We start from the raw sequence: 24,400 nt of genomic DNA on the forward strand, positions 1-24,400 counted from the left end.
TACTCCCCTCAAAAGGAGAGATAGTTCCCAACTAGGCCCACCTTTTCTATTTTTTTTGTCTCAAATCATATTTAATTGTCATGTGTTAGCAGCTCATACATACAATATGAAAAATATGCCCACATGTATCCTTACATGAATTATTTATTACAGACAGGGACACCCTACTAACCAATTTAATTACCCAAATAACACAATTATTTCATACAAAAAAAAAAAAAAAAGAAAAGAAAAAACAACATTGTTGCTCTAGTACAAGGGCACTGTACTTAGTGTATACAATATTCCTAGTAGAGAGAACTGCAATATATGCGGAGGTGTGGGTTCTGCCGAAGCCTTCACAACATAACACATTTTGTCCACATTTGTTATGTTCTTCCATTTCCATAAATGTAACCATAACTGTAAGGCAACATGCAACTGGAGCAGAGAAGGAGAGTGACCATCGTGACAGGTCTAAGGGACTGCTGTCAGAGTGATAGATGGATTTTAATTAATATGCATCTTCCTCACTTCCATACTTTTGGACTGTTAGGAATAATGCAGAGATGGACTGATGACCCACAGAATGGCTACTATATTTCACAGTGCCATACTTAACCCCTCTCCTCACTGATACCTCTGCCCAGGTATTTCCTATTTTGTGATATTCCAGTTATTGTCCAGTGTCTCCAACAGCCGGGAATGTAGTGACAAGTTAGACTTAAGGAAAATGGCAGCCATCTTACAGAATAACTGTATGTTCAATTAAACACACTAAAATTTTAAAAACCTGTAAGAAAACATAGCACTTTCTTGTTATTGTTCCTGCTGTCTGTTTCTACTAACTTAATAAAATGAAACATCCCGTTAATGAATCCTGAAGCAGAATCAGATAATGAAAAATGTATGTCAAGGATTATCTTGCTGTCTCAGCCAGTAGGTTATCAGGCTTTGTTTTGGTTGCCCACACTCATGCTGCTATAAAATCCTTGAACTTTCCATAAGTTTTAAAACAAAGAAAAAAGAAAAGAAAATCCCTACTACTACAGACTAATTAAATAACAATTGTCTCAATACATTTTAATCTGTGATTTTGCAGCAAAGTTTATAAACTCATTGTATGACAGAAACAATGTTAAAAGTCAACATGTGTAAATACATACAATTGTTAGAATTGCTTGAGCCTCCCTGGAAAAAGGCTGGGTCTTCCCTAAGAAGTCTGTACTCACTGTTCATGCCTTATGCCTCATATATGCTGCATTCTCTGATTCAGTATCATGCAAGAAATGTTATAAAACTGTACCGGAGTAAGTGGTTCCTTAAATAGCTTTCTCAGTTTCATTTCTAGAGAAAGAATATCTGCTTCCTTCCTGACCAGCTCAATCTGAAGTTCGTCGCATTTTTCTCCCAGTTCACGTATTTGCTTCCGATATGCATCCTTCTCAATTAAGCTCCTTGAATACTGCTTATGGAACTCTTCCCTTGTTCTAATAGCCTGAAACAAAAAGAACATAAACAGGATTCAGCAATCCTAAACTTTACATAAAGCAGCGCTCCTGGCAAACTGCTATGAGCAATGAATTAAGATGTATTTTTTCCTTTGCACTGCCGCGGTGTGCAGTTAATATAACAGTGCAATTATAGTCATTACTAGGAGCCAGTCATAATGAAGAAAAAAAATACTAACAGGTTAACTCCGCATAAGCCATGACTAGCTTGACACATAGCCTTGTATCACATTTGCCAAAGCCATTTAGAGAGAACTAAACAAATAGGTGCCATGTTTTTCCTGACTAAGCAGTGGCATTACAAAATGAAAAAGTTAAAAATACAAATCTAAACACTTCATTTAAACCAACTTGCTACAAATAAAAAATCTTTGATATAGGTCCTAGCTGCTTCTCAAATCTGCTACGACAAAAAATGTATGGTTCCAAAATGTCACTAGTGCATCTAAACAAAATGTAATGCATGCTTGCTACACTGCAAACTCGCAGTGGTTTCCAATGCAAAAAAACATAATCAGAAGCAAACTGTGATACAACTGAAAAATGTATTATTACTACACCTACAAGCACAGATAACCAATATGATTAACTATAAACACCAAACACTGCAGGAACAAATAAAGAAAAGCTAAAATATGTCAAATGAAACAAAAAATTCAGATAAATAACACAACAAAACTAAAGGTGAACCACTAATAAAAAGGGTATAATAAATATACCAAATTTACAACAGATGGGTGAGGTACACGATACATGAACTAGAGCCTCATTCAATTATAGTTTTGTATTATCTTTACATATGGCCAAAGTGTGACCAGACCCTAGGAGACATGAATATATCTCTACAAAGTGCACATGTACCAGTCCTATAATAAGTGCCTGTTATGGATTACTTCGTGATTAATCAATGAATATATTGTAAGGTTATCAAGGTTACTTGATGATACCAAGATGAGATAATACCAGCTGGAATATTTTTTTTCCTCATAGTATATTACTCACACCTGCAGTAAAGAAACAATTGTTTTTTCTTTTCTTACAAAAAATGTGTTGTGAAGACTGATAGAGAAGGGTGAATTGCCAACCTAGCAAGATAGAATTGTGCAGATAATTCTATCATTTGTAAATATGAATGTAAACTACAGGCTTGTTGTCTTAAATGTAAAGAAATACTGTTACATGTGGAACTGGAAATAAATGTGACAACAGTGCACTCTACTGACCAAAGTAAAGCATGTGGTGACCCTTTGAAGTGGACAGTGGTGCCGAAAAGTCTAGATGAAGAAATTCTTTCTATTGTTTTAACCAAGAGTTAAATTGCTAGATTTAAACATGCAAATGTATTTTTATTGCTCTGTTTCCTGACCAGCTGCAAGATAACAAAAGGGAGATGTTAAGAACATAAATGCAGTTAATCTGTAGCCTGTGAACTCCAGGAAAGTGTAAAAGAATGATGTAATGTTTATCAGAACTGCAATAGCAATTTAAATAGAATCAGAAGGCATTAAGCATTTTTGCCTTGATCATCCAAATCAGCACTCTGCCTGTTGCTCTATGTAAGTAAATTATTTTAGAAGTGTGTTTTCTTGTAGAAATAGCTAGAAATTAGATTAGACTAAGTGTTTTTCTGTGATACCAGAACTGTACTACTGATTTATTTTAAGTACTTCTGCGTGATCTATGAACTCTTGACTAGCACTGACTGTGTAGTAGAAAGTATTGTCTTGTGGTTTTAATTATTTATTATTAAATATTTTAAAACCTCTTAACTGTGGCTGTTTCTGTGTATGGATAAGTTAAGCTCTTTAGAGTACTTGTATGTTGTTGTTGTGTCTTTCGGCTTTTCCCGGTTAGGGGTCACCACAGTGGAACTCCAGTCCGCTAATGATTGGCAGTTGATTTTTACGTGCTGAGTTGCCAGCCCTAATGCACAACCTTCAATGAAGGTACGCCCATTCATGCATGCCTCCACGCAGAAGATGCTCTAGCTGAGAGTCAAACCGGTCATCGTCTTACTGTGAGGTGACAATGCTACCGCAGCACCACCACCGCAAATCTTTAGAGTACTTGTATACCTTTGGTAAAACTGTACAAAGCCACTCTAATAAGCTTTGACTGTTTAGTCACATCTACCAATTGGGTAATAATATTGCACAGTAATAACTGGAGACCCTTTTAAGGGCCTTTGAGTAGCTGATAAGTATTAGTGGGTGGTGGCCAGTGGAACTACCATATAGTCTTGGAGAAAGAGGCACAGCTGGAGAACCTGTGCCAGCCTTCCCCTGGGTGTCTATGTGGTTGTATAACCTCTTCTCAAAGTGCATGTGTGTGTGTCAGCTACTTGGGCAGGGACATGAAGCAATTTTGGACAGAGATGGTGCTAGAGGTTTTAGCTTGCCCACTAGGCTGAGATCTGGACCCTATAGCTGTGCCAGTGGGGAGTCTTATTGGGGACCTGGAGAGCAAGGGAGCGACCAGCCCCAGACTGACTGTGACCTGTGAGTGCTCTTAAGGGAAATTGCACTTTGCTGTGGGTATTTGTTATCCTTTCCTTACATATGAGACACCCTCTCTGGTGTTGGTAGTGAGGATTGAGGCTCCTTGATTGCTGGGCCAGGGCACAGGCGTCACATTTGTGGTGGCAGTGATTGGGATATCCTCACATATTAATTGGTGGCAGTGGTTGGGATATCCTCACATTTGTGTTTGGCAGTGGTGGGATATCCACATCACATATTAATTGGTGTCAAGTACTAATTGGCCTGTAGTGGTGTGGGTAGAGTGAATCCTGTAGCTTGTGTACAGTGAGCTTTGAAGGTGTTTTGTACTCTAAAACAGCCATGCAGTGACTACTCAGAGTTCAGATCACAATTGTTTTTATTTCTTTTGTTAGCTTAGTTAGTCAGGGTGAGCAGGCAGCATGTCAGCAGAGGAGTATGGAAAGCTAACAAGGAGCCAGCTGGCGGAGATGTGCCAGGCTAGGGGACTGGAGCATGGAAACCTGACTAAGGCAGACCTGATTGCAGCCTTGGTTACAGCTGCATCAGAAAACAGCAACCAGGAGAACAATCAGACTGGCAGTGGAAATATAATTCCCTCAGAGAATGGACAGCTCAACCTTTCTGCAGTGGACTTAAAAATCCAGCTGGATCTAAAGAGACTTGAGTTGGAGCCCAGGCATGTGGAATTAGAAGCAAATGAGAGACTGCGACATTTGCAGGCTGAGGAGAATGAGAAACTGTTATGTCTGCAAGCTGAGAAACAAGAGAGGCAGAGGCAGCATGAGAAGAAGATGCTGACTCTTCACCAGAGTCATGGAGGTAATGGAGAAGGGAGTAACTGGACCCCAGAAGCACAAAAGTTCAGTAAATTTCTTCCGCAGTTTAAAGAGGGGGATAATTTTGATAGTTTCATTCATATGTTTGAGAGGGTATGTAAACAGTATGAATTTGACCAAGGGCTCTGGGTAAGGTTCCTGACCCCCTTACTCCATTGTAAAGCTGTAACTGTTCTGTCCAAAATGTCTGACATTGCATGTTTTGATTATACTGCTGTAAAGAAATGTATTTTAGAATGTTTTAAGCTAACACCTGAAATTTATAGGAAAAAGTTTTGTGAGCATAGACGCAAGGCAGATGAAAGTGTATGTGAATATGTTGCTGAACTGAGCACTTATTTCCAGAGGTGGGTGAGTGGATGTCAGGTCACCACTTTTGAAGGGCTGGCAGACCTTTTGGTGAGAGAACAAGCCCTCAGCACTTTGCCTGAGGACATGAGGATCTGGTTAGCTGATAGACAATGTGCTACTTCAGATGAGTTGGGGAAGAAGAGAGACCTATACTTGGCAAGCAGGGCAGCCATGCACAGGAAGGGGACCCCCAGTACTGCACATGGGTCTAAAGGAACCCATGGTGGGCAGCACAGACTGCCCCAACAGAATCTGCCAGTAGCAGGGGAAGCCACTAGTCCAGGTACATGTCCAGAAGTTAGATTTAAATGTTTTGAATGCAACCAGTGGGGCCATGTGGCATACAGGTGTCCACGGAGGCAAGGTGGGGAACCAAAGGTGAGGGAGCCAGTAAGTGGGAAAGAGAAAATGCCAATAGTAGGTTGTCTTGACAGAACAGGGTACTGAACTGCCACCCTGCAGATGTCCTGAAAGGGAAGGATTTGGATGAGGCAGTACCATGTACTTATGCAGTTACATGCGGTCAAGCTAGGAGACAAGCATGTGGGTCTGGTAGCCTGGGGGAGACCCAGACAGACTGCATACTTGCAGCCAGGACTGGTGAGGTTATTACTTCAGGGAGTGAGCTACGCTGTAGCAGTGAGACTGAAGGTGAGCCACAGCTGCTTGTGGGTACTGATGTTCCCTTGGACAGAGTAGCTACAAAGGTAGAGGTGAGTAGTAGTACCCAGGCTGACAGTGAAGCGCCACTGTCAGAGGATGCCAGACTTCCTGTGGAAGGGGAGCTGGGAAGGGTTACAAGGAGAGAGTTGAGACAGGCTCAGCTCTCAGACTCTACACTGCAAGGCCTGAGGCAGGTAGCTAGGGAGGCACCTGATTCTCAAGGAAAGGGGGAATCTGTATACTGGGACAAAGGGTTACTGTACAGAGACTGGACCCCTGAGGGAGGGCTAGAAGGTGAGAGAGTACAGCAGTTGATAGTGCCTGGAGCCTACCATCTGGCACTTCTAGCCATAGCCCATGATATTCCCTTTGCAGGTCATATGGGCATAAAACGTACAAAGAGGCATATTATGCAGAACTTCTATTGGCCTGGAATTTCCAGAGATGTAACAGGGTACTGTTGGACCTATGAGCAATGCCAAAAGGTAGACAAGGCAGGAGACAAGGTGAGAGCTCCTTTGATGCCTTTGCCTCTGATTGAGGAGCCATTTCAGAGGGTAGCTATGGATATTGTGGGTCCTCTGAGTACCCCACATTCCACAGGGAAAAAGTATATACTAGTGGTAGTGGATTATGCTACACAATACCCTGAGGCAGTGGCTTTGTCCTCCATTGAGGCAGTGGAGGTGGCAAATGCTTTGTTAGAGATTTTCAGATGGGTAGGTTTCCCAAAAGAAATACTGACTGACAGAGGTGCCAATTTCACGTCAGACCTGCTGGCTTGTCTGTGGAAGTCCCGTGGGGTGAACCATATGAAGACCACCCCCTACCATCCCCGACTAATGGTCTTGTTGAGAGGTTAAACTCTACAATCAAGTCCATACTATTGGCATTTGCAGATCAGTTTAAGAGGGAGTGGGACAAATATTTGTCCCATCTGTTGCTTGCTTACAGAGAGGTTCCCCAGGAATCCACAGTTTTTTCACCCTTTGAGTTGCTGTATGGGCATAGGGTGAGGGGACCTCTAGAGTTAATTTGAGATGAGTGGGAAGGTGAGTGCGAGTCTCACAAGGAGTCTGTTGTGGCATACATCTGAAACCTCAAGACAAGGCTCAGGGAACTCATGGCCTTGGCCCAGGAGAACCTGGCAGAAGCCCAACCACAGAAAAAGGTGCAGTATGACAGGAATGCTCGAGCTAGAGAGTATGTTGTTGGGCAGCAGGAATTGGTTCTCATTCCTGTTAGACACAACAAACTGCAAGCAGCTTGGGAGGGTCCCTACAAGGTGGTAAGAAATGTAAGTGATGTTAACTACATGGTGGAAGTGCTAGGTAGACGGCAGGGGCATAAATTGCACCATGTTAACATGATAAAACAGTAAGGTAGAGTAGCAGGAAAGTAGTATGAGCTAATCAGGGGTGGAGCATGGGCAGAGTCAATTACTGAATACATTCTTAATTGATTCATTTTCTTATAACCTGCTTAATTCAGTTCATGGCCACAGTGGAAGTAGGGATAAGGACTTTTGAGTATCGCTGCACACAAGGAGGTAAAAGGCAGAGATGATACTAATCCAGTCTGCTAGTATATATTTTGTCTGATTTTAATAAAGATAAATGTTACATCTGACACTGGATAGCTTGCATTCTCCCACTAACTTGATTGAATATGTGAGCATTCTCAGGAAGGTTGTTTCAAGTATTATCAGCTTCTTAATTTTTAAAGAAAATATGTGTACACACGCATGTGTATATGTGTGTGTGTGTATGTGTGTGTGTGTGTGTGTGTGTGTGTGTGTGTGTGTGTGTGTGTGTGTGTGTGTGTGTGTATGTCCATATATGTACTCGTGCAGACATAAACATGTTGGAATACACATACACACACACACACACACACACACACACACACACACATATATATATATATATATATATATATATATATATATATATATATATATATATATATATATATATATACTCAAGCACAAATATATAGCTGTAGTCTGAGGTATCTTTTGTAAATATTTTGTGAGAATCTCAATAAACAGGCTTACTATGGGGACCAGATTCCAAAACAACTGTTCTCAGCCTACTCTCAGTGTAAGTGGTCATTTACACTGACAGTAAGGGCTGGATTCTTGAATGCCTACACTAAGTGTACACTAACTGTACACAATCTGTATTCAAGAACATCCCTACCATTTCTGTGCTGTCTATTCACTGAACAAAAATTAGACTAATGAATAGAAGTGGATCTAATTCACTTTACTTCTGCTATATTTTTGGTGAAACAGGAACACCACTTAAAACTGAAAGAAATACAGATATTTAATGGAGAAAACTGTTTATCAAATGGATTTTTTTCTGATCATATGACACTATGGAATGTATCCTTGTTTGTTTTATCACAAATTATCTATGTATCCTTGTTTGTTTTATCCCAAATTATCTATGAAGTGACATCTCTCTCTCTCTCTCTCTATATATATATATATATATATATATATATTACAGTTACAATATGCCATTAGAGCCATTTCTATCTGTAATTTTGTATGCATTTTCCCTACTGGCTTTTTACTTTGAATGAACTCATAATCATTGTTTTTTTATCACAGCAGGGTTAAAATTATATCTCATGCATTTTAATATGACTAATATATTATAACAATGATCCTAGAACCTTTCCATATTACCATATTTACTTCTGTGGAAGAAATTATCCTTTAACATTTTGTCCTACAGAATAACATACTTGTATAACATATGTCTCAATGTCTTAGCACAAGAAACCTGCACAAGGCCTAAAATAATGGAGGACAAAGGCCCAAACATCAGTACAGATTTTAAATATTGCTCTTATAAACTTAGGAAGTAGCTAGAATAAAAGGACTTGTGTTAGCACACATTTTCTAAAGGATATAACATTTGAAACTCAAATAAATGTCATTATTTATTGACTTCAGTCCTCAGTGATTTGCTAGAAAACCACAAATTTAATGAGTAATAATTATTAGTAATGTATGTATAAATATATGTACATGTGTGTACACACACACACACCCACACACCCACCCACACACACACACACACACACACACATATATATATATATATATATATATATATATGTATATATATATGTATATATATATATATATATATATATATATATATATATATATATATGGATCTACTTTATATAATCGAAAAACCACTTACGCGAACTTCATAACATTTAGACCACTTTAGTGAAATGGCATATTATCGAACACCCGGAACACTGCGATGTCACTCTAGGAAACTAACCACTGGGCCACCATAGTGAAAAACCAAACTGACGCAAATCAAACCCAGCAATGTGGGGGGATTCGCGCCCCACACCCCCACTTGTGAAAGGCTGCTAGCAGAGAAAAGAGCAAAGTTCTGGCCCAGTGGATATATATATATATATATATATATATATATATATATATATATATATATATATATATATATATACACTTAGGTGTATACCCTGGAAACTACAGACCCATAAGTCTCACTCTCACTAATCTTATATCCCACACCATGGAAAGAATTATCATGGAAATGATCAATAATGATACAGTAAACCTCCAGACAATGGACTAACCCAATTTGGCTTCATCGAAGGCAGGTCATGCCTACTCAGCCTGGTGGACTTCTTTGAAAAGGTCACCAAAGCAATGGTTGAGGGCAAAATGGTTCACACTGCCTACCTTGAACTGGTCAGGGCATTTGGCTCAATACCACACTCTGGCATTGTTAACCAACTCAAGAGATTAGGTACAAACTCATATGACACCCAGTGGATAGCCAACTGGCTCACATACATGACCCAGGAAGTTAGAATTGGGGAGTCCACATCTAGAAAGAGGGCAGTCACAAGCGGAGTCCCTCAGGGATTGGTCCTTGGACTGCTTCTTTTTGGTATCTACTTCTCTGAAGTCAAGGCCAATGTCAATGGTCCCTGGCTGACTAAATTTGCAGATGATTGCAAATTAGGAGTTTTCATTGAATGCCACACTGACACAAATGGTCTCCAGGAAGGGCTGACACAGACAACCAGTGTCAGAGCTATGGACTAAAACTAAATGCCAAGAAATTCATAACAGTATCTTTTGAGACGTCTTCTACCCCCGGTAACTATCATACTGACAACACACCCATTAGAGTTAACCCAGTAGTCAGGGACTTAGGAACACACATAGTAATCTAGCCTTTGAGCATCATGTGCCTACAGGAGTGAGGAAATCATTCTGTGTTGCACAACTTATAAACAAAAGTATGGCATCTAGGTCAAAGGAAGTAATTGTTCCATTGTATTTGGCATTCATCAAACCTATCATTGAGTGCTATGCCCCCTTTGGTATGCACCTAACCAGGCATATCTAACAAATGGAATGTCCACAGAGGTTCCTCACTAAAAGAATACAGGACATAAGTAAAATGTCCTATGCAGACTCCCTCAAGGCCCTATCCCTGTATTTTGTCTCCTATAGGCTGTTGAGGGGAGATCTATGCCTGGCATACAAGGCATTGTCAGAACCCACTCTGATGGACCTGTTGCATATCCACAAAACAAACAGCACCAGAATTACCCATACTAAAGACTTAAACCTTGCTTGTGATATAAATAGGACCTGCTGGAGAGACAAGTATGTATCCCAGAGACTACCCCATTTCTGGAACAGGCTCCCCATCCATGTGAAGCAGAGTTCCTCCCTAACCCAATTCAAGTATAACTTGGACAACTGGATGGGGAGCAGGAAGTTTATCTCTGGTTTGGTACCTATGACTGTAATGGGCACAGGCAACCTGTAAATGTTTCATCTCCCAAGCTCCTGTTTACACTTATCAAAGATACCAGAACTTGTCAGAGACTTGGGATGCATGGCTAAGCTTAAAAAGGTCCATGTGGTCATTAGCCTAGTTCAGCACATCAGGCAATGAGTACCCCTCTAGGTACATGTTGTATTTGTAGCAGTTATGGTTTTACAGGGACAGCTTGCTAGCCCAGCGCCCAACCCTCCACTAAGGGTGCACCACTTACTCATGCACACACTTACACCTAGGGCCAATTTAGAGTGTCCAGTCCACCTACTGTGCATCTTTGGAATGTGGGAGGAAACTGATGCACCTGGAGGAAACTCATGAGAACACAAGAAAGACGTGCAGACTCCACACAGAAGGCACCCCAGCAGAGAATCAAACCAGAGAACCTCTTGCTGTGAGACAATAATGGTAACCATTGCACCACTGCACCACCCGTGTATATATACATATATATATATATATATATATAGAGAGAGAGAGAGAGAGAGATGTACACACACACACACACACACACACACACACACACACACACACACACACACACACACACACAGCGGTTAGCATTGTCACCTCACAGCAAGAAGTTTGCTGGTTCGATTTTTGCCTGAGGTGCCATCTGTGTAGATTCTACATGCCCTCCCTGTGTTCATGCAGATTTTTATCTAGGCGTTCCAGTTTCCTCCCACACTCCAAAGACATTTAGTAGGTGAACTGGACACTCTAAATTAGCCATAGGTATGAGTGTGCATGTGTGTGTGTGTGTGGGGGGGGGGTATGGAATAACAGCCATGTCCAGAGCTATCCACCCTGTAGGGTGAATATCGTCTCGAGATGACTGTCACTACTGAGGTGACACCCTGAACCCATCAATCTGTATATACACACACATCTTTCTATATCTGTCTATCTATCTATCTATCTATCTATCTATCTATCTATCTATCTATCTATCTATATGAGTGTAATAAGTATTAATGAATGATCATAAGAGTGAATGCTGTTTTCATTTGTTTTTCTGCCTGCCAGCAACTGTTTGAGCGAGACTGTGGAGACCGTGTTATAGTGGGATCTAGATATTTACCCTTTTCTCACTGTACTGCAATTTCAGGGTTGATATATATATATATATATATATATATATATATATATATATATATATAGCTATATAAATATAGATATGTATATTAGCAGGGGGGGTGGGGTTTTTGTTTTCCCTTTTTTGTGTGCTTTATCTTTTAAGACTGATTTTTTTAAATGCTTTCTGAGCATTTGCTCTTAGATGAGACACTCATCTATCTGTATCTATCTATATCTATTTGTATATGTGTGTGTGTAGCTATATTTTATATATATATATATATATATATATATATATATATATATATATATATATATATATATATATATATATATATATATATATACATGAGTGTCATTCACTATGTCTTATTGGCTGCTTGTTGACAAAGTGAATGAAGCTAAAATACCTACTGTTCCACTCACTGATATTTAAAGTATTGGAATATTGGAAGAGTGGAGCATCAAATGCATGCAGGAAAGACAAGTGTTATTTTGTGAAACTAATGCCAAAACTTTCAGATATTGTGAAGGTTTGGGCATTAGGGGGTGGGAGTGTTTGTCTGCATGCAGGCCAGCAATAGAGTATTAGTGTTGTGTAGTTGTGGTGGTGTGTCTATGTGCTTGTCTTGTGTAATGTTGGTGTTATGGAAAGAGTTTTTTCTAGGTTAAGGTACAGGGTTAGGGACATGGGTAGGGACATAGGTAGGGGCAAGGGCAGGGGTAGGGGCAGGGTTAGGTATATGGGTAAGGGCATAGGTAGAGGCAGGTTTAAGGGCATGAGTAGGGGCAGGGGTAGGGGCATGGATAGGGTCAGGGTTAGGGTTAGCATGCATTAGTAAGGTGCTACAGAGGGAAATTCCTAATTTTCTTAGCTTTTGCACTTCTGTGGAAGATTTCCATTTACATTGGTGACACACTGTTTGCTCTGTTTAGATGAAGAAAAGTAGCAAATAAAATAACCTAGTTGAGACTGATGATGATAGAAATCCAGCTAATGGATTAAACTGATGTCATGTGGGTTACATAGAACCAGATGGATGGAATGGTAGGGCAACCCATGGAGTTAACAAATTTGTTTATATTTGTTTCCAGGGTAGTTCATTGATCTCAGTGGACCATTTGCAGGCATGGGCTGGGAGAATAGAATGACATAAGAAATTAACAAAACATACTTAGAAATGCAAGAATATGCTACAACATTTAGTTTAAGATGCCAAATACAGTTTACAATGGCATGTGTACTATGCTTAGAAAAGCTTGGCAGATAAGTTGTAACCATCATGAATGAGCTAGCTTATACTAAAGGAATAACAGCATAGCATATTATAGGGATAGAAAGTGTCAATGGCATAGCAGGTAGCACACTTGACTTGGTGCAGAAGGCTGTGAGTTCTTTTCCTGCAGCAGGTGAATTGATTGCTTACATTACAGTGCCATATAAGTGGTAGGAGTGCTGCACTCCTGAGTGGTCATCCTTTAGATGAGATTTTAAACCCAAACTCTATCTGCTTGTCCTGGTGGTAGTTCAGGAGGATATAAAAGATCCCACATCCTATGCAAAAGAGTAGGGGTGCTTTATTAACATTTACATTCATTTTATATCATACAAAAAGTTAAATCAATTGTTCACATGCTCATTTTTTATTATTTATAAATTCATCAACACAAAAGGATACGTTATCAGCACAAAAAAACATAACTAAACAATTCTATTTCTTTCATTATTTTGCTTTTATGTTTACCTAATATCTCACCAAACTTTCATCCACAACTATCTTCTAATTTCAGGTAATACTGCACCCTCTTTCATTTTCTTTTTATATATCAAATTCTCCCATGTTTTTCCCCCACTGTACCCATATAGTCACGAACAGTACTTTAGCCCATTTATCAATGTCACAGCTCTTTACTTTATCATATTTCCCATATAATAAAGTATTCATATTCCTTCATTTAAACCCATCCCATCTATATTCATTTTAAATATTTCCCAAAATTCTTTATTCTGTTTGCAATCCAAAAAGCAGTACTGGGTATTCAATAAGCTCTGTGTAGCCTTCATGAGAAGCCTACATGAAGTTTACATGTTTGTATGGTGAGCAGCAGTGCAATTTACATATTCATGCCACAAACCGCTTTTAAATGTAAACAAACGCAGTTTCATGGCTAGCAACAGTGTTGCCAGCTAGGAAATTGTGTAAAGTAACACGGATGGCAGCAGGCATGCAGACCTGTTTACCTAGGGGCAAACAAGATTTACGGGATTGCACGGAATGCCACAATGATTACCAGGGTTAATAACATAGCAATGTACATGATCCAAACACATTACAGGACTGTGTATACAGTGCAGACTACTGTGGAGTCCCATTTCAAGCATTCGGTACAAAGTTGTGTAAATGATCAGTAATGGTACATGGACTGATATTTAAAATAAACAGTCAGGGGAATAGGGACACCCAGATGAATTGTAGGAATGAACACAGGGAAGGAGGACAAGTGAAACATCTTACTGTACAGCAGATGAGGACATGTAAATTAAAACAGTTGTAGCAGGAACACTAATCATATATTGACAAGATACAGTACGAACTTCACAACGGAAATGTATATTATGTGACTATCACACAGGGTGACATAACAATGGACAAGGATGTCTTTATGATATAAGCATCCTGACATGAACAATGGAGAGGACATCTATCAGGGATGTTATATACAATACGGGTTAGCTGCATATTGTGAAGATGTGCAAAATGAGTTGTCTGAATATGACTGTAATGTCAGCACAGGTCTCCAAGTGGGACACATACTTACAAGCTCATGAACAACAGTAAACAGAAGCATACTAAATCAAGGGGAATATCAGAATAATACCACCAGTAATCCCATGGCTCTGGCACATCATATGAGATTGTGAGTGATCATAGATGGTTCTGCATGAACACACTTGTACAACTATTATGAGATGTCAGCAATCTTTGAAGGTAATCAAGCACAGTGTCCTGACACTGTAACATCTGCTGGAGGTGTTAGGAGGGACACTACTATACCTATATGTGACATGATCAATCCAGGTTAGTTGACAGGTGAGCATGGCATATATATGGCACAATTCATGCTGTCACAAATGTAACCCATGCTATCAATGTTGCCAAACATTTATATATGTACTGTGTGCATCACCAGAGCAGGTATCACACATGAATCTATTATATCACCTTGATGGGGCATCTGCACCATCAGACAGCAATGTTTATGCAACAAAAAGAATACCTAGGTACGGCCAAAATATGTGTGGGAGCTCACTATGACAAAGATAGTACACTTGAGATACACATCCCTGAAAAATGTGTAGGGGGGTACATGAAGAAGGGTACATTGTACTCAGTTACTGGTGTGATGAAGGCTGTGAACTATGGAAGGATTATGGCCTTTGATGTGGAAGTCCTGCACATATTCAAGAGTTGTGTTAAATGCAAGAGTGTAGTCACCACTGTGGGCACATGCTGGTGGGCACTCCACATACCATCTACCTTATTGCACAGGTCACATATCACTTGGTCTGCTCATAGGGGTGTGATGTCTACATTATTATTGGGTTGTGCATTTGTTTTCATAATGTAAGAAATTCCCCCATGTTTTTGTTTCATCTCATGTGTCTTCATGGCTGTGGCAGTTATCGTTCATGAATGTTGATACTATCTGTATTATACTAATATCACAGCACAAGTCTGAGAACAGTTTATATGTGATTAAATCAGCAGTGTGTGGTGACATCAGCAGTATCTAGTGAGGAGAAGATGGTAAGAGTAGTGTCCCACATGCTGGTGTAAAATGATCTTTCTAATGTCAAGCAACTGCACACACACACACACACACACACACACACACACACACACACACACACACACACACACACGCACACACGCACACACACACACACACGCACGCACACACACACACACACACACACACACACACACACACACACACCAGTTGACTGCCATGAAAGCAGAAACCCCACCTAAGTACACAGATTACAGAACTCAGTACTTAACACAAGCACCATGGCACAAGTATGACTTTTACAAGGCTCCAGGACAATTTATAGTGGATGACATAATCACTGGATGTTTGAGAGCAGATGTTGGGAGGCCTTTCTGAAATGGATAGCTAGCCATATACAACTGTCAAGGTCTTAAAGTTCTGCATGTTACTAGATTGATGACTGTGCAGTGTGTAGTATTTGCTGATGTTCATTGTGTTACACTGCTGCAGTCATTACACTTGGGTTATCCTGCCATCAGGCGGTCCCGCAGTCGGCCCGAGTTCCAAAGTCTTGATCCGGTGTCAGTTGTTGTCGCTTCTTCCCTGACGTCAGTGTGCCAGGGGTATATAAGATGCAGCCGACACCATTTTCTTCAGTCTTTCTTGCCACGAGGTGCCCGATGCAAAAGCAGTTCGCAAGTGCCGGTCGCCCGTCTCCTGAGATTTTCATTCCGAATCCAGAACCAAAGTCTTCTACAAAGCTAAGTACCCCGTTGGGGAAACTTTTTCTTAACTCAGACCGATGTCAGTAAAAGTTAATAATTGTATTTCTTGTGGGAAGCAAATACCTCATAAGGATTTCCATTCCTATTGTATCCCATGCCTAGGCCCCGACCACGACGTCATAGGTTGTCGGTTTTGTGCTAGGTTTAACAAGCGCACTATTAAACGTCGGTTTGATTTTGCCCGACATTATTTTGGTAGAAAATTCAATTACACCATGCCATCGGAACTACCGACGACCGGGTTACACAAAAAATGCAAAGACAAGGACAGGCATCCGAGGCCCAAATCTGACGATGAAGCCTCTTCTAGGCCAGTCGCCGATTCTCCGGTTTTCAGCGAGGCGCCTTCGCAGCCCCTGATGACAGCTTCTTTGGAACCACAGGCTGCCTCTGACTCCCACGTGGAGATGGCTGGGCCTTCGGATACACCAGACTTGCAGCCTACCAAGACTTATCCTTCAGAGGGCTCCGGAGTAGCTGAACAACCCACAGCTTCAGAGGGTGTTTTCAGGCCTACTCAGTTAGCCATTACATCTTCTGCTAAATCTAAAACAAAGAAACAACTTCAGCATTCACCAAGACAGGCCTCCATGCCTAAGAAACAGATGCTCAAAATGGCCAAAGACCTAATTACTCTGATCAGGGGGTCCCACCCTCCACCTGATAAAAGGCCTAGACAGGATGCAGACTATGACTCATCCGACCAGGTGTCCATCTCCTCAGATTTATCCTCAGACCAAGGATACTCTTTACACCCTTATGAGGATTCTGATGCTGAGGAATCTATTCCTTCAGCCTCTCCACCAGAGGACTACTCCTTTGGGGAAACCTTACATACCATGCGGGAGCACTTCCATTGGGAGGGTCAGGATGACTCAGAATCCAAGAAAAGGCTCAGATTTCCTTTTATTACCTCAACACAGACCCCTTGCTATTCCGCCAGTGTTAGATATTGTGGATGATGTGTTTTCTGAATCCAGTTTAAATCCTGATTCTTTACCTCCTGCTCCAGTTAAGCCAGACAGATACTACAGAGTCACTGACTCTCACAAATTCCTTTATAAAAGTCCTGTTGCTGACCCTGAAACTATTTCCCAGGGTCCCAAAAGGGTAAAGGCCTCTACAGCAAAACATCCAGTCCCCTCTGACAGAGATTCCAGAGCATTAGATGGGGGAAGAAAGTGCATACATCTGCAACTTTAGCAATGAGAGTCTTAAATTGCCAGTTTCACATGCTTAAATACCAGCAATATTTGATGTCTCAGTTGAAACAAAAAATGCTTCCAAATTCAGATCTTCCTAATTATAAGGAAATGCAGAATTTATTGCATGCAGCTGAACAAGTGGGAAAACATACTTTGCAATGTGGTTTTGATTTCTTAGAGGCTTCCTGTAGAGCAGCAGTTACAGGGTCTGTCATATGAAGACATGCTTGGTTAAAAGAGCAGACTTTACCAGATCATGTTAAAGCAAAATTATTAGATGCACCTTTGCAGCAGGATGTTTTATTTGGAGTTAAGGCAGAAGAGGTATTAAAGAAAATGGAGGATAAAGCAAAATCTATGCAAACGGTGAAGGATTTCTTACAGGTTCAGCCTCCTCGATTTAGCAGAAATTAGCCAACAAAGAATTGGTCCTTTCCAGTTTCAGACAGACCTCAAAGGGGCAGATACAGACGTCCAAGAGGCAGAGGTCAACCACAAGGTACTTACAGGCCTCGACAATGGGGTGCTTCAACCCAGAAAGAAGGGGAAGACAGGCTCAACCTTATAAAAAACAGCCCCAATGACTTCCCACTACAGCTGCCAAACAGCTCTCTCTTGGCAGCCCCCTTGGGGGAAAACTGGCACTTTTCAGTCACAATTGGCAAATGATCACCAAAGACAAATGGGTTCTCAATATTGTGTCTCAAGGTTACAGGTTCCACTTTCACACTCTGCCAAGGTTAAAAGGAATGCCAAATCTGCCACCAAATCAATGGGCAGAGGCTCAAAGACAAATTACAGCACTCATGGACATGAGAGCTATTCAAAAGGTACCAACACAGGAGCAAGGACAAGGATTTTACTCAAGACTCTTTCTGGTGCCCAGAAAGGACAAAGCCTGCAGGCCCATTCTGGATCTTTCTTCTCTAAATACTTACCTGGATGTTCCAAAATTCAAAATGTTGACTCTACAGCAGCTTCTTCCCATGCTGGGCACTTGGACCTCAAGGAGGCATACCTGCCTGTCCCTATCAGACAAAATTGCAGAAAATACCTCAGATTCTTAGCAGGTTCAATGCATTACCAATTCTCTCTGCACTGCCCTTTGGCTTATCTACTGCACCCAGGGTCTTTACAAAATGCCTGGCACTAGTAATTGCATTTTGCAGACAAAAAGGAAGTCAAATTTACCCATACTTGGACAACTGCCTTATTCAAGCAGAGAGCAAAGACATCCTTCTAAAGCATCTGGCATTTGTAAAAAGACTGCTAATTTGCCTAGGGTACACAGTAAACTAAAAGAAATCAAAACTAATGCCCTCACAAGAGATAATATTCATGGGTGCCAGCTTAAATACAACAGCCCAGATGGCTTATCTCACACCAGACAAGCAAGGACAACTGACTCAATATTTCCAATTGATGGCAACAAAAACCCAACTCCCTGCAAGAAAAATTCTGCAGGCCTTGGGTTACATGGCATCTTGCATACTACTAATTCCATATGCCACACTGCATATGAGGAAACTACAATGGTACCTAAAGAGTGTCTAGTCTCAACACTGTCACAGTTTGGAAACAGTAATACCACTTATTCCTTGCCTTCAACAGGAGTTTCGATGGTGGGCTCAAGTCTGTCACCTCAACAAGGGGCAGCCTTTCACTCAACCCACAGCCAGGCAAACACTGACAACAGATGCTTCGTATTACGCCTGGGGAGCACACATGGCAGGAAAATGTATTCAGGGCAAGTGGCCTGCAGAACAAAGGCATCTTCACATCAATCAAAAAGAGATGCTAGCTGTACAAAATGCCCTTATAGCTTTCAAGGATCTTCTGCATCCAGGACAACTACTACTAAAGACAGACAACACCACAGTTATGTGGTACATAAACAAGCAAGGGGGCACTCATTCATATTCCCTCTGCAGACAAGCCATGACCTTGTGGAACACAGCTATAACCTATCAAGTTCATCTGCAAGCACAATTCCTGCCAGGAGAGAACAACACACTGGCAGACGACTTAAGCAGAAACATCATCGATCCGCACGAGTGGAAATTACATCCACAAATGTTCAGGATGATAACGCAAAAATGGTGGAGCCCGGACATAGATCTGTTCACATCCCCAAAGAATTGCCAGCTACAGAAATTCTGCACAAGGACTTACCACCCACAAGCATGGAAAGTGGATGCCCTCTCATTCAGCTGGAAAAATCTACAAGTATACGCTTTCCCACCAATACCTCTCCTTTCAAAGGTACTCATAAACGCCAGACAAGAAAGGCCAAAGATGATCCTGATTGCCCCAGACTGGCCATGCCAGCACTGGTACCCAATCTTAAAGAAGTTAGCACAAGGACCACCATGGATTTTGCCTCAAATCTCACAACTTCTGACTCAGCAAAACAATCAGATACTTCACGGCCAGCTCAAGACTTTAAACCTGGTTGCATGGCAGATTCCTTAGTCAAGCAAACAATGCCTCTCTCCAAAGCTGTTATAGATGCCATTCTGGAGGCCAGAAGGCCTAGCACCAGGAAAGCCTATTCGGATAAATGGAAGAGATTCTGTGCCTGGAACCAGGCTCACAGCCTTGACCCTCTTGTCCCAAATATTCCTCAGATACTACAATACTTGACTGAGATGCTGGACAAAGGCCTCTCCTTTTCATCCATTAAGATCCATGCCTCTGCCATCTCTGCTCATTACAACACAGATCCACCAATTTTTCTCATCCGTTGCTAAAACAGTACCTCAGAGGGGCTAAAAACATAAGACCGCCCCGTAGAGCACCAACTCTAACATGGGACCTCAACTTCGTCTTGGAAAAATTAACTTTACCTCCTTTTGAGCCAACTAACTCAGCAGACTTAAAATATGTCTCTTGGAAAACTGCTCTGCTCCTGGCAATAACCTCAGCTTGAACAGTTTCAGAATTACAGGCACTAATGGCAGTGGAGCCTTTCATCATTTTCCACCAAGACAGGGTGTCTTTAAGAACAAACCCTACTTTTATGCCAAAGGTGGTATTGTGTGGCCCTAAACCAAACTATTCACTTGCCAACTTTTTATCCAAATCCACAGAATAAAGGGGAGAGACTACTGCATTCATTGGACATACACAGGCAGTTATGCTTCTACTTGGACAAAACGAAAGCTTTCAGGAAAACTGAGCAATTATTTGTAGCATATGCTGCAGGAACACAGGGAAAAGCCATTACAAAACAGACCATTTCAAAATGGATAGGGCATTTTATACGTTTCTGCTATACACACCATGGGAAAACTGCTCCTAACAGCATTAGGTCTCATTCCACCAGGGCAACAGCCACTTCAACTGCCTACCTCAGAGGAGTACCTACCAAGGACATTTTGGAAGCAGCAACTTGGAGTTCTGTACATACCTTCACCAAGCATTACCATCTGCCTCTTTACTCTAAATCCAGAGCTGGCTTTGCCACTGCAATTCTGCAGGGCCTTATAGCCACACCTAATGCCTTATAGAACCAGCCACCCTACCTCAGCTTTGGGATTCTACCCAAGTGTAATGACTGCAGCAGTGTAACACGATGAACATAGTACAGTTTTGTACCTACCATAAATGTAGATGTTCGAGTGTATGCACTGCTGCAGTCCAGGTTACCCTCCCTCCTTCCCCTCGTACTTGCTGGTACTTACCCTAGTATTCTACCCTTTGCTACCTATGGGGAGTATTTGCTGGTAACAGAAAGTATTTGCTTGCTTTTATGTATGTTTTATTAGCAATTTACATTGCCTACCTTTTTGAGGGCACCTGACATCTGGGGCAAGAAAAACTGAAAAAATGGAGTCAGCTGCATCTTATATATCCCTGACGCACTGACGTCAGGGAAGAAGCGAGAGCAACCAACGCCGGACCAAGACTTTGGAACTCGGGCCGACTGTGGGACCGCCTGATGGCAGGATAACCCAAATGTAATGACTGCAGCAGTGTATACACTCGAACATCTACATTTATGGTAGGTACAAAACTGTACTTTGTGTTTCCAATGTGCAGGTATACATTAAGAGGCAGCTTTACAAACTATATGCAAACAGCTGTCCACATTACTCCAACTACTGGAACAATCTGTTGTGCGTGGTATATAAGAAAGCATTTGATATTTATTTCTATAGTGTATTGATATATTTGTGAACAAGCACTGACAGACCAAGTTTGAAGTGTATAGTGGGAAGTAACAGATGTGTTGTTTTCTTAAAAACTGCCTTCCCACTGTTTGTGTTTTTACATGCACTTTTATGGAATGAGGACTACATGTACAGTAAACATAAGTAATACATGTTACTGTGCACTTTCTGTAGCACACTGCCAAGCAGCTACATTTCATGATTGATGGCAAAGTGTTTGCATATGTGAGATGCGCATTTCTACTGCTTTCTCTGTTTGCTTTGCACACAGTTAAGCACCAAGCAAATGTGAACCTCATTGATAAGATTCGGAGAGTTCTGAGTACTGAATGAGTGAAATACACCTGCTGCTGACTCCGTGGCAGCAGATGTAAATGCCATGACAGATTTCATTTTGAGCCCAGATGATAAAGTGTTCAAATTCAGGTGTATCTAATAGATTTAAATATGTGTTTATAATGCAATGAAATCATTATTTATTCTACATTCACTTTGTGTTACCTCTGTGCAGTGTGTTTAAGCAGCATTGTGCAGCACTAACCACACCAAGGAAGAACCATTCACCGTCACTTGGCATTGGTGTGTGATGTCAAACTCTGTGCAAACACAGAGGCCACAAAATATAGGGCTCCATTGCTTTTTTTACTTACGTGTTGTGTGTGAGATTAAAGGTGTTAAAATTGGGTAGAAAATTGTGAAATAGGGGGCAAGCAGGAAGATGAATAAAGGGAAAGCAATGTAGGAATTTGCAGCAGTGAGGCAGGAAAGAACCAAAGCTGTTCACATCTACAACAGTGCAAAATGAAAATATGTACAGAATGTTAACGGAATTTGGACTATCATCTTAACAAAGAGGGGTGACAACAACACAATCTTGTTGTATAGCCAATTGGACCAAATCAAGTATGTCAAGAAGACATGTGTGCAGAGTGGAGAGCTATGTATGGGATGATATATTTTTTGTGGGACAGGTGCCCATTTTTTTTTAACTTCATTAAAAGAGGAATGCTGGGCAAGGAATGTGGGTATTTCTGGGTCAGGTATGTAGGGTAGGTGAGAAATCAGATGAAAACAAACAGGACAAACAAGACAAGACAAGATACAGGGATGGTGAGGGACACAAAAGGTTGGGGGACACCATGATTGGGGTTAGGGAGGGGACAACAGATGTCCATGCATGTCAAACATGGGGACAGTGAGAATCTATTCCTCACCTGCAGGACTGTCATCACCTTCCCCTTACTCCACTGGCTGTTGGAGTACTTGATGTTTCCTCCTATGGACAATAAGGGAAAGTAGCCTCTCCATCCAGCATAGGCATGCACTAATGGTGGTGTGCACAACCCTATACACCAACCCTGGAATCTCCTGGTGAGTGATAAAATCCCCAACTCCACCAGTACTCCTGGAGGGTACCACAGCACCAGCTGTAGGGGTAGTGTTACCTGAGGGTGCAGGTAGTGAAGGGGCAGCAGAGGCAGTACTGCCAGTTTGGGTCCCAGATGTGGGGGTCAGTGCCGGAGTTGGTTGAGCAGAGGCAGGCTGATCCATTGGGGTTGGCCTACCTTCCTTTGCTGTAAAGCATTTTGTGATTTGTCAGAGATGGATGACATGGAAACGTTTTGATGACACATAGAAAAAAAGAGATAAGGGTTGGGGTGACAGAAAAAAGAGATAAAATTAGTATCATAATATGTGACACGCAGTGCATTATCACAATAATTACAGAATTTTATCTGAACTTTTACATTTAAGTATGCTTCTTAACAACTACAAACTATAATTAAGGATTTCCCAAAGTAATCCTTGCAATGTGCAGATATTACACATATGATTGGTTCAGTTATACAGATTAAGCTAACAGCAGAGCATTTATGCCACTTCTCTACAAATTAATTTGTCATTTTTTTAAAAGGATTGCACTATTTTATATGTGTTACTTGTGGTATTTGAACCCACAACATCTGACTACAGTCTTACACTTGACTCAATGGTTTGTGCTACAGATTGAAGCATGCATGCTTGATTTACAGTTAGAATATGCATGCTTACTTTACTACAACTGTATAGAAAATAATTTTAATTTAAAAGCTAGCAATAATATTTCTCTTGTGCTGCATACATACCCCTTGCTTCCCTCAGTCTCTCTAGATGCTCAGCATGGGCTTCTCTATCTACAGTTATCTTGGCACTGGCTGTGGAATAAACAAAAGAGAACAAAAGAAGAATATTATGCATACCAGTCTTGACTATATGCAGCTTTCTATCTACTATAAATTCTCTTTATTAGGCTACTTACACAATGGTGGAATGTCACTAGTTCTGAACTCATCCACCCACTGGTTGAGTGTATCCCTCTTGTGCCTTTTTAGGTCATTAAAGTGATGTCTACACTGTTATCCAGTCTATAGAATGCCAATCACACGGTTGACAGCCTTGGCCAGACCTTTCCAAGTCTCAGCCTTGTACTGGGAGCTGGTATACTCCCCCTGGAAAAGCCTTCAGCTGTGTCACTTTACAAGGAGTCCAGTAAAGATTCTGGAATTCTCAACATTCCAAAAGTTGAGATCCCTCATGAAATCCTCCAAAGCCAGCTATGAAGGTAGAATTGCGGCAGACACTAAAAGCAATCACAAAGCCTTCTATAATTATATCAAGAGCCTCCACAGCAATACCCAGATTTGCTC

The 24,400-nt window shown here is 41.1% G+C and overlaps 1 protein-coding gene across 3 annotated transcripts in view; it reads right to left on the minus strand.

Moving 5' to 3' along the window:
• CARD9 (caspase recruitment domain family member 9) overlaps nt 1–24,400 on the minus strand; it is a 706,605-nt gene that overhangs the window by 98,650 nt on the left and 583,555 nt on the right. For all 3 annotated transcript variants that reach the window (XM_044058722.1, XM_044058720.1, XM_044058723.1), the window contains one exon: nt 1,286–1,477. In XM_044058722.1, coding sequence (XP_043914657.1) covers nt 1,286–1,477 — 192 coding nt within the window. The remainder of the gene's footprint in view (nt 1–1,285; nt 1,478–24,400) is intronic.

Source organism: Protopterus annectens, chromosome 16.part0, assembly GCF_019279795.1.
Source record: "Protopterus annectens isolate FY-2018-M chromosome 16.part0, PAN1.0, whole genome shotgun sequence".
Classification (NCBI taxonomy): Eukaryota; Metazoa; Chordata; order Ceratodontiformes; family Protopteridae; genus Protopterus; species Protopterus annectens.